This window comes from Lipotes vexillifer, unplaced genomic scaffold, assembly GCF_000442215.2.
Source record: "Lipotes vexillifer unplaced genomic scaffold, Lipotes_vexillifer_v1.1 scaffold1009, whole genome shotgun sequence".
Lineage (NCBI taxonomy): Eukaryota > Metazoa > Chordata > Mammalia > Artiodactyla > Lipotidae > Lipotes > Lipotes vexillifer.
Window position 1 is genome coordinate 257,515 of NW_006772405.1, and position 12,408 is coordinate 269,922.

The following is a 12,408-nucleotide window of genomic DNA, read 5'->3' on the forward strand; positions in this document are numbered from 1 at the left end:
CCCTACACAATAAAGAAGAGGTGAAGTTTACTACTCAAAGTAATGTAGCAGAGGTGTGGTCAGAGAGTTGAAAAAATTGGATTAAAAATGGAAATGATATGGAGATGGGTGGCATAGGTTGCAACCTGACATTAAATAATAAGAGACCTCCTTAGGAGTCTAGAGGGCCTAGGTCAGTAGTGATGATAGCAGGACTGTAGACTCCATTGTATGGAAGTTGTTCCATCCTTGCTCCACAGCCAAGGTCTGGAGCAGGAAAATAGCATGCTGAATTTATCCCGGCTTGGAAGAAAGAGGGAAGAATCAAGAACAGGATGTCAAGAGAGCATGGTCATGGCAAGGGGCTAAATATAAATGTCAGTCTATGGGACTAAGACTGAGAAGGGAAGACAAGCAGCAAAAGGAGTACTAACTTCTCTAGGAGAGTTTAAAGTGTGTGAGATAGAAATTTTCCACGTTATGGCAAAATGTCAGGCTTGCCTACGTTAAGGTGGAGGGGAGGGAAACACATGGAGACTTCAGAAGACTTAGGTATTGCAAAGATTATTAGTCATGGTGCTGGAGTTTCCCTGGCTGATGTCAGAAATCATGTCCTACAAAGATCAAACAGATAACCCTTCTGAGAAGCAGGATGGGCTAAATGACCTCTGGAGGCAGAGACCAGGAAAATGAATCAGCCTTGAATTTGGTGAATATATACCAGATTATCTGGAATAAGGTAGGTAATTAACCTGCTTTGCAAATGTCATCTTGTTCTCATGATCCACAATCAGAAACCACAAGTACAGAACCTCCAGGTCTGTCCCTGCCTGCTGGAGCATGAAACATCAGAGGAGGTGGTTTAAGAGAGGGGTCAAACTAGAAAACAGCTATTAGCGCAATATCTTGCCAATCAACTGGTCACTCAACTGAGCAGGGAGCCTGCCTCCTCTGCTCAACATGCCCCTGGGCCACAGACTCATGGAACAGCAACTTTGCTCAAGGCTAGCTGTGACCTCAGGGTGACTACAGTGGGCTCATATTTTGTAGCAAGCTCATTCAGGTAAACATCTCTTCACCTCCTTATTCTAATTCAGTGATGGTATCTCTTTGGCTTTCTTCTCTGTCACTAGGTTTCCCAGTATGTTTGTTTTCTTCCAGCACCCTCCTTTTGTTTCCCCTGCACAGCTAATATGGTTCTCTCTCATTTCTCTCTGTGTCCACCCGCTGCAATTTGGAGAAGAGACAGAATGAGTAGAGTAGGGCATGGGAAGTTGAGTAAATGACTTGGAAAGGATCTTCTCTTTGGGCCAAATCTTTCCATTCTTACAAAAGAAGAGTTTGGCTAAAGAAATTGGTAATTTAATAAAGTTAAACTCTACTTATATTAATATCAGTTGATATTCTCAGTATCCTGTGATGTTCATGCTTTTTCTGAGGCTCATACTTCTAAGAAATGTTGAAGCTAGAATTTGAACTTACCAGTGTCATCAAAATCATGTGTACCTATATATGAATCATAAAAATGATAAAAATCAATTATCCTGATTTGTGTATCAGGAAAGGTATACATAATTTTTATGACCCCAGACCAACAATTCCATTTTCAATCTATTCTTTGTATTTGAGCACATGTAACTTGCCTGGAAGAAGAAACTTAGGAAATGGAGGACTTCAATGTGGGAGGAACTGGTCTATCCCAGGAAATCAAACAATGTGTTTTATAAAGTGACACATCCCTGATTGTGCAGCATAGTCATCAGTTCACACCTGTTTTCTCAGAATTCTTATGAATTCTTAAAGTGTCCATATTCACTAACATGAGTGTCTCAGTTTAGATGATGTATTGTAGGATGAACCTATTTATACGTAACATGCCGGAGTCAGCCCTGGTGAGAGCCCTGAGGCTAATTCCTCTTCCAAGCCAAAACAGTGACTGTACAATGGCTGTTGGCAGGGGAAAAAAAAAAGTTATTTTAATGGTTTTCTTTCCCTCTTTAGAGCAGAAGAGCCTTCTTAGGTCTGAATCCCTAGAGACCAGGCCAGTTTGGAATCACCATGGCCAAGTTCAGGGGAATGGCACCAATTCATAGTAGTGGGTTCTCTCACGTTTGGAAAGCCAGTTGTGCAAGAGACCACGAATAAACTATCGAGCATTTTCACAGGCCTCACCAAAGCAGGATGTTAGATGAGATCAAATGGCTGCCTTTCCCTGCATGACCATATTTTTCCTGGTATCCTCCACTTTGGCACAGATTGTTTTTTCAGGTAAGCATATGTCTTTCTTTTACTTGCAGGAGAGAAAAAGAGTCATTTGTGACTGGATGGGTAAAGTTTTGCTGAAACATAGGCCTTTGGGCTTGATAATACAAATGGGGTATCAGTTGGGTATCACTATTGGAAAGGGATTGCTATTGGATAGCAATTTAAAATTATTTTGAACATGACAAATGAAACAAAATAAACCAAAATGAACACAAGTTTAGGTTCAAAGATATGTCACTGCCTCCATACCCTTTTCCTTCCACTGCAGTCCCACCCTCATCTTTTATGTAACCAATCTTATTTTAGGTACCTATTTGCATCCTGCTTTTCCCAATTCAGAATGTCCTGAAAAGCAGTACATATCAGTTCACAGGGATTTCCTCATTCTTTTATACGACAGCATAAGACTTTTTTGGATGGATGTAGCAAAGTTTATTCAACCAGTCTTAGGTGTACGGGCATTAGTTTGTGTCCAATATTTTGCAATTAAAAACAATGCTGCAATAAATAATCTTATGCATATGTATTTTTCTATCGTTGGGAGTTTATCTTCAGGGTAGATTCCTTGAATTGTGATTGAATGTGAATGCAAAGTAGTTTTGTTCAACGTTGCCAAATTTCACTTCATAAAAGTTGTGCCAACTTGCATTCCCACCAGTAATAGATGGTATTTCAATATAGTTTTCATTAGCATTTTTCTTATCATACTGCATTTGAATATCCTTCACAAATTTAAGGGTTATTTCCATATCTTCGGGGTTTTGTGTGTGTGTATGAATTGTAGGTCCATGTAGATAACTCATTCAGCAATTGGGATTTTTTTCCCCTCAATTTTAAAGTATTCTTTATGTATCAGGTATATTAGCCCTTTATCTATGATATGTGTTGCAAATATTTTTTCCAGTTTATCAGATATCTTTTTTAGTTTATATTTATATTTTGTCATGAAAAAGTTATTTTTATTTGGATGTAATAAAATGTATCAGTCCTTTCTGTTACTGCACAGAGATTAATGAGTCATTATCAGAAAGTCTTTCGTATATTAAGATTAAAGAGCAACTCAGCTGTGTTATATTTTGATCTTTGTATTGTTTTGTTTTTTATGTTGAGATCCAGGTCCATTTGAAGTTTGTTCTTATGTATGGTATGCAGTGTATATATATTACTTTACTTTTACTAGATGAAGGCTTTTATTTTTCTTTTCTCATAACTATATCCAGCTGCTTTTGTTATTTAAATATTCTGGCTTTTTAGAATTAGAGAGGAGCATTCCATCTTTTTAATTCTCTGAAAAAGTACATACATATGTAAACAGCATAGTCCATTCCTGGAGAGGTTGGGAGGCTTGTTGTTTCCTTTATGTGAAGATTTTAAAATCGTACAACTTTGCTAACTTTGTAAATTCTGACTTTTGGAAAGCTAGAATTTTCTTGGATATTTTAAATATCACCTAACAGTGAGAGATAGGGCAAAACTTCGATAGGTCTTTTCTTATTTTATTCTCCCATAGCCAGCTGGTCATCCTCTATCCCTAAGCAACACCAGCACCCCTCGCACAAATCAGTTCATCATATCCCTCAGTCTCTCCAGAGCAAAGGAACTCCTAAGCTTTCTCGTCATCATTCTTAGTATCCTCTTTAGTTCAGCATCTTGGTAGGAACTGGCCTAATCCTTTATTTACTATATTACTTTAAATTTTTACAACCATCTTTAAAATGCATATACTTGTCCTAATTGTCGTGACGAGGAAACTAAAGCAAACAAAAGTCAAGTGACTTAATGAAAATAACACGGTTGGCAAGTTAAGCATACAACCCCAAATGGTTTTTACTCTTTCCTCAATGACACAGCAAATATATAAATGAAGTCAGGACTGTGAAAAGAAGGAGAGAATAAATAAATGGATCAAGTAGTTAACAAAGGAATACCACCCACAAATTTTGTTGTCACAAATTATTTTGTATACTTTGTGCAGATAAGTAATTGCATTACATTTCTTTGTTCAGTCAGTAACTTCAGTGAGTGAAATCAAACTCCACGGAGAACTGTTTCTTTTAACCTATTGTGTCTGTATTATATTTGCAGAAATCTTCAAACCACATGACTATTCTAAATGGCCTATGGTAAATTTAAATTTCTAAGTTCCGAATTCTGATTTTAATCTGATCACTCTCCTGACACGAGAGACCTAAAACTTCATAGCGGTTAAGTAGAATGGAAGTTTTCTGTGTGACTTTGGGCATGTATCTTAACCTCCTCAGGCTTAGATTTACTCCCATGTAGCACAAGCGTTATAATAGTAAGATGCATCTCTGTACATTAAATGAATTAATACTTGTCTATTGTCCAAGGCCACAGAGTTTAACAATGGTATATACAGAATTTAATCCCAGTCTCAATACAGAACCCTCACTCTTAAAAACTACATTTAAGCCCCTATCTTCTAGGAGTTCAGAGACACATAACTATCTCTACTCACAAACTTCTTTTTTTTTTTTTTTTTTTTTTTTTTTTCACGGCTCACCGGCCCAGCCGCTCCGCGGCATGTGGGATCTTCCCGAAACGGGGCACGAACCCGCGTCTCCTGCATCGGCAGGCGGACTCTCAAGCACTGCGCCACCAGGGAAGCCCCTCACAAACTTCTTATAATGAGTTACTGGCATTGGGACTCCAAGTTTAAGTGAAAACTTTGCATTTGGGATTTAAGCTGAGTTATGATACTGCTTATGACTAACAAATGATGAATGAGTGAGGATATTGTAGTCAGAAAAAACTTGACTGACCAAAGCCCAGAGGAGAGGAAATCTTGCAAAAAGATCAACTGACTAGTAACATTTGATATTATTTCTATGTGGGGCAGAAGTGACAGGCCAGGAATAGATGAGGGAAAATCTATCAGTTGTTATTCATATGATATTTTATGATGTTTGTAGCCCCCATGTAAAATGTACTACCCACTGGATCCTCTTTATGAAGCAAAATGTCCTGAGATGACAGCATACGTTTGTGCTACAAAAGGTCACACTTACAAGAATGAGTGTTTCCTTTGTGTTGATCAGTGGTAAGTTCAAAATAAAATACCATTATTTTTTCTCTATATTTCTTCATAGAAATTTCCAATAATTTTAGCAAGGAACTGGATTTGCTGATGCATGGGATTTTTTTTTTTAATACACAAAAGACTGAGGACAGACTACATACATAGTAAAGAGAAAAGTCTTTTTAAAAAATTTAGTTAACATTCAAAGTTGACTCATTTAAAAAAAAAAGAAAGAAAAGCTTACATGATATTTTGGCAGAATTGTACAGAGATCATATTAGTAGATAGTCTATAGATTATATTCAAGCAATAAATAGAAATCCATCTTAAAAAAACCAAATTTTCTTTAACAAGTCACAGTGACATCCCTATGAGTAGCACCCATATTGTTGCCTGGAAGAAGTAAATATAGATACAGATACAGACATACAGACACAGACATAAATACAGGTGTAGATATACACGTAAGTAACAAAGTGATTATGTGGTCTTACCTGGAAAAAAACTGACTGTCAACTTTTAATATTTTTTTGCCTTTCAAATAAATTCAATGGGAAATTTAGATTAAAAAGTTAATAATATTCCTTGTGATACATTTTAGCTCTATTTGAAATTGTTTTTACAAATCAGCCTTATCGTGTCTTGTCAGTAACTCTTCCATGACCTATGAGATCCTCTCTGTTGGGAGTCTCCAGGAGTACCCTCAGGTTTGATGATCCCCTAGTAGGACTGACAGAACTCAGAAAAGCTGTTATACGCATGCTAACAGATTATTACAATGAAAGGATACAGAATAAAATCAGCAAAGGCAGAAAACTCAAAGGGTGGAGTCTAGGAGATCAGGCACAAGCTTCCAGTCGTCCTCTCCCAGGGGAGTCACACAGGCGTGCTTAAATTCTCCCAGATATCATGTGTCATAACTTATATAAAGTATTGACAACCTGGGAAGCCCCACCAAAGCTTTGGTGTCCAGGGTTTTTACTGGGGACATGTAGCACCTACATGATTGACAACTACTTAGTCTCCAGCCCCCTCCCCCTAGGAGTTAAACTGATACAGAGTGGCTCAGCACCACAGGTGAACAAAAACAGGCAGTCACCTCAGGGTAAATTATCTGGCATGACCTATGGCCCTAGGTTACAAAGTTACTCTTATCAGCCAGAATATCCCAAGGGTGTAGAGATTACTTCCTATGAGCTGATTTGAGCATCTCAAGTCTGCTGAGCTAACTCTTTAATGCATATCTTCCTTTGAGAAGAATCTTCATGGACTTCTGGCATCACATTAGCATTTCTGAGCACTGAAGGAAACGAGGTGTAGAAACTAGTCCAATAAAGGTAATACTTGCTCATCTTCAGAGCAAGTACTAGACTCAGAGGATGACTTTAAAGGAAAAGAATGGGAACTGAAAAATGTGAATTAACCAAGTATCTCCCATTGACCTCAAAGAAAGATGAATGAGAATTCATGAATATTAGCAGACTATGTAGAATGATTAAATTACATAATCATTCCTTCCAAATGTGGTGGTTGTCACTTTCTCAGGCAGGGCTAATTAGGCAAAAGACATTGGGAAGTGTCTTCTTAGCTCTTCCACATAAGCCTTTTTCACACTGTCTGGTATTTGGATGCACAACATTAAAATGAGCGGCATAAGAAGGACCCACCCACAATGGCCTGGGCTTCTGAAAATCAGCATAGGTTGATGCAGAATTACATTGGGGAACTGGTTTTCCACTATGCTACAACCAAATGGCTTCTCAAAGATGGTTCTGAGATTTTTTTCAGCCTCATCTAGGAGACTTGAGAAAGTCTCAAAAGCTCTATCAGCATGCCTCTGATCTGTTCTGGCACTCTCTCACCCTCTCACTCTCATTCTCTCTCCTTCTCTCCTTTCTTTCTTTCTTTCTTTTCTACCTTGTAAGTCTGCCAGATACACTATGAACACTAGCTGTTTTTTCTCAAAGTATAAATAAGGAGCCTCTGCTAATTAAAAAAGAAAAAAATGGTTCTCTCATTGGAGCCATTATGAACATAGTTCTTATCAAACATATCTATTTTTGGAACACAGAGAACACTGATGCCAATGGCAGGGATGGTACAGTTGCCTGTATATTTGTTTTAATTCTCACTGTGACTTTCATGTATAAACATGGCCTTCATGCCATTTCTGGATCACGGGGCAACAAGAATAGTCATTATGCTCTTTTGAGTAATGGAGGCAAAAGAGTAATTCTTCTGTCTCTGCTCTTAGCTAGTGTTTTGAAGAAAAATCCTGAGAAACTGGACTCACAATCCTGAGAGATATCCACCATTTATGAACAATGTAAATCCCTTGAAAAACAGAAAACTTAAGAGTGCGTCTTGCCCAGAATTGAAAAAAAATCAGTCATTATCCTTAAAGGAATCCCCCAAGCCTACTCAGTGTAGGGCCCTCATAATAACTACCAAGAAAATAGAGTTGTATGAAACAGATCCCAGACTCTTCATAAGTTTGTGGTCTTATGTGGCAAAAAGAATATATTACATAAGAAAATTCATGATAATAGAAAACAGTATTGGTTCTGTTTAACCAGAATAGTATTTCAGTAAGTTTTTACAGTTGACAGTATTTCAAAAATCAGATTTTACCTAAAAATATAGGTTTCCAATTTATTTTTAAAAAATCAAACACTAATAGTAAGCTAGAATTTCACATTCAAGAAATAAGCAACAGTTATCTAGTAGCAGCTCCCCATCCAAATGGAGTGCAGGCAATATATATATTCTTTTTCAGATTCTTTTCTATTATAGGTCATTACAAGATACTGAGTATAGTTCCCTGTGCTATACAGTAGGTCCTTGTTGTTTATCTATTTTATATACAATAGTATGTATATGTTAATCCCAAACTCCTAATTTATCCCCCCAACCTGCTATCGCCTTTGATAACCCTATGTTTGTTTTCTATGAGTCTATTTCTGTTTTGTATATAAGTTCATCTATGTCCTTTTTTAAGGTTCCACATATACATGATATTATATGACATTTGTCTTTTTCTTTTTCTGACTTACCTCACTTAATATGATAATCTCTAGGTCCATCCATATTGCTGCAAATGGCATTATTTCATTCTTTTTTATGGCTGAGTAATATTCCATTACACACACACACACACACACACACACACACACACACACACCCCATATCTTCTTTATCCATTCATCTGTTGATGGACATTTAGTTTGCTTCCATGTCTTGGCTAATACTGCTATTAACATTGGGGTGCATGTATCTTTTCAAATTAGAGTTTTATCCAGATATATGCCCAGGAGTGGGATTGCAGGATCATATGGTAACTCTGTTTTTAGTTTTTTAAAGAACGTCCATGCTGTTCTCCACTGTGGCTGCACCAATTTACATTCCCACCAATGGTGTAGAAGGGTTCCCTTTTCTCCACACTCTCTCCAGGCTTTATTATTTATAGAGTTTTTAATGATGGCCATTCTGACTGGTGTGAGGTGATACCTCATTGTATAACCTCATCGTAGTTCTGATTTGTATTTCTCTAATAATTAGTGATGTGGAACATCTTTTCATGTGCCTGTTGACCATCTGTATGTCTTCTTTGGAGAAATGTCTATTTAGGTCTTCTGCCCATTTTTGGATTGGGTTGTCTTTTTTTTTTTGATATTAAGCTGATGAGCTGTTTGCATATTTTGGAAATTAACCCCTGTTGGTCTCATCATTTGCAAATATTTTCTCCCAGTCCTTAGGTTGTCTTTTCGTTTTGTTTAAGCTTTCCTTTGTTGTGCAGAAGCTTTTAAGTTCAATTAGGTCCCATTTGTTTATTTTGGTTTATATTTTCATTACTCTAGGAGGTGGATCAAAAACGATATTGGTGCCATTTATGTCAAAGAGTGTTCTGCCTATGTTTTCCTCTAAGAGTTTTATACTGTCTGGCCTTATAATTATGTCTTTGATCCATTCTGAGTTTATTTTTATATATGGTGTTAGAGAATGTTCTAATTTCATTCTTTTACATGTAGCTGTCCAGTTTTCCCAGCACCACTTATTGAAGAGAATGTCTTTTTGCTGTTGTATATTCTTGCCTCCTTTGTCATGAAGCAGTTACATTATTCTTAAAGAAGAAGTGCAGGGACTGGTGGCACAGTGGATAAGACTCTATGCTCCCAATGCACAGGGTGCAGGTTAGATCCCTGGTCAAGGAATTAGATCCCACATGCATGTTGCAACTAATAAGAGTTCGCATGCCACAACTAAGGAGCCCGTGTGCCACAACTAAGGAGCCCATAAGCCACAACTAGGGAGACAGCGAGCTACAATTAAGGAGCCCACCTGCTGCAGTGAAGACTCAGAGCAACCAGATAAATAAATAAAAAGCTAATACTATGTTGAGAGGTTTAAAAAAAGAAAAAGTGCGGGCTTCCCTGGTGGCGCAGTGGTTGAGAGTCCACCTGCCGATGCAGGGGACGCGGGTTCGTGCCCTGGTCCGGGAAGATCCCACATGCCGTGGAGCGGCTGGGCCCGTGAGCCGTGGCAGCTGGGCCTGCGCGTCCGGAGCCCGTGCTCCGCGACGGGAGAGGCCACAACAGTGAGAGGCCCGCGTACCGCAAAAAATAAAAAAATAAAAAAATAAAAAAATAAATAAATAAATAAATAAAAATTCAGTGACTACTCAAAGCCCAGGTCAGGGAGATACAGTCACAGAAACCCAGCTAGTAACCTGTGGGTAGTTCACTGTCAAAAAAAAAAAAGGAAAAAGTGCAAAAGAAAATAGAATGAGCAATTTATACAGGGCTCACTGCTTGGGAAAACACATGGAACTGAGAAACTGCAATGTCTTTAGGGAAATAAGGAAGATAAAAATTGTGTTGAAAGGAATGTCAGGTATTTAAAGAACAGTAAAAAATAAGGGTGGAAAGTTAGGCAGAGCCTAGTCTTCTGGGAAACATAAATCCTAAAGTAAGGGGAACAGACTGTAGTCTATGGGCAGTGTAAACCTAGTGAAAATCTAAGTAAAGAGTGTGAATTATGTGAATTATTACGCATAGCATTATTGCTATGGTTATCTTTTACTTCTTGGTAGAAAAAATTGACATTGCTACACTGAATGGAAAGGTATTAAAATGGGAATGGGCTGGGGAATGAAAGACTCTCTACTGAAAAACTTCACAGAGCAATTTTTGAATAATCAAGACATGGGGGGGAATGTGCCAACTGTGGTGGCCATGAAAAGAGACGGAGGTAAAGGGAACTGTAGAAGCAGCTCCCTTTCTCAGGACTTCATTCGGAAGAGAGAGGATGTGAAGCAAGGCCCCCTTTCCTTATGATATTAATCTCTTTTTTCTTCTCTTTTCTTTAGGGAATTCGGTCCTCATATTAAATTTGATAAATACGGAAAATGTAATTAATGGGTAACAGAGTACTATATACTTGCTTATTCTTTTCACTAAATTCTGAAAATTATTTCCTTTGGAATTTGAGGGTGTATAATAAATAACACAACTCCATGCTGCACCCAAATTTGGAACAACAATGGAAACAAAAGAAAACTAATGGAGAACTGATATCGCATTTATTAGAAATAAACACCATACTGAAAAAGGTGGTAGATATTCATCTCTGGGTACTGATTGTTTCAAGTCAGCTTTCAGTTTGCTTGGGGCTGAGGTCTGTTATCAAACGTGCTTATGAACACTCCCCTGAATTCAGTTTATCCCAAATTGCAGGCTTATCTGCAAGATCAGACCCTGCCCCACTAATCTCACTAAAGACATGAACAAAAAAGAAAATATCCCCTCCGCACATGCACACAGTTGTTTGAGAATTTCTACCTCATATTCATAAATGAAGCCCACTTTCAGTAGAAGAGAAAAAGGTCCACATGCTAACAGAAGGAGAGAAGAAGAGCCAAGAGCTTTGGGGAACAAGCATGTTTTTGAGAGAAAGGGAGAGAGTGCTCATCATCTGACCCCCAACTGCAGTATACCTGATCCTCACTCCATCCCATTGTTCACATTACATCATTCAATAAATTCCCTTTTCTTTTTTTGCTTGATCTGGTCTATAATCTGTCACTTGTAGCTGAAAGATCTTGACTAATACAGGGAGATGAAGTCATTATTTTACTTGAGGCTGGGGAAATGAAAAGAGCTCTCTCCTTTGCCATGTGTGCTCTGTGCTAGTACCTGTTGTTGCCACTAGACGCCAGCCTCATTCTTCTAACTTAATCTGCCTAGTTGAACCAGACAGGTCCAGAAAGGTATGCACAAGTCTACTTTCTCCATCTCCTTTCCAGCATATACACAGTCCACCTCTGCTAGCAGGGGAGACCCTCGTCCTCTTATGTCTTCCTCCCTCCTGCCCCCAGCACCCCAGGCCAGTAGGATCCAGCTGGGTGGCTCTCTTTGAAGCTGGGGTGATAAAGTTTCAGGTCTCTCAGGTCCCTCAAAATAAAGAGTCTCTTAAAATACAGACCTTCTCTTGTTAATTATCATCTTGTATAGTTGAACACTATTTCATTATTTCACCTTTCCATCTCTGCCTCACCAAAAATAATAAAAGCAGAATCTTCCCCTCAAAAAGGGGGTGGAAGGTATAACTTGTCCTACCACAGAATAAAAAAGAGAGAATCAGGAAAATTCTTTTATTTTCCCCTCCTCAAAAAAAAAAAAAGAGAGCCCACAATTATTCTACTTTAGTAGGAAAATAAACAGGCATAGTTAACAAGCATCTTCTCTGTTGTGTGAAAATGCTGGGCTGACTGGGAGACAGATAGGAACACACACACGGTAACTAAGCTCACATGAAGTGTAAGCTGAGAATGGAAATAACCATCTGAAGTTTTAGATGAGAACACAGGCATTCCAGTAAAGGAAGGGGCAGTTTGACATCTTGGCCCCGCCTTACAAGCAGAGGTAGAGTTCTGACAATAATTAACCCATGTTCAGTGAGCACATGCACCATGCCAAGTGCTGTGTTTTATTTGCTTTAACTCAATTAATCCTCTCCACAGTCCTATAAGCCTACTGCCATTGTCACCCCCATTTTACAGATGAAGAAACTAAACTCAGACAACGTAAACTATGCAATCTTGTAGTTTTTAAAGGACTGAAATTTAA

General features: G+C 38.2%; 1 protein-coding gene across 1 annotated transcript; it reads left to right on the forward strand.

Moving 5' to 3' along the window:
• Positions 1 to 2,177: 2,177 nt before the first annotated feature.
• LOC103069971 (serine peptidase inhibitor Kazal type 13) lies at positions 2,178 to 10,698 on the forward strand. Its single transcript, XM_007447482.1, has 4 exons — positions 2,178 to 2,247; positions 4,330 to 4,367; positions 5,178 to 5,305; positions 10,650 to 10,698. Exons 1-4 carry the CDS (start codon positions 2,178 to 2,180, stop codon positions 10,696 to 10,698), a joined length of 285 nt encoding a protein of 94 aa, XP_007447544.1.
• The last annotated feature ends 1,710 nt before the right edge of the window (positions 10,699 to 12,408 follow it).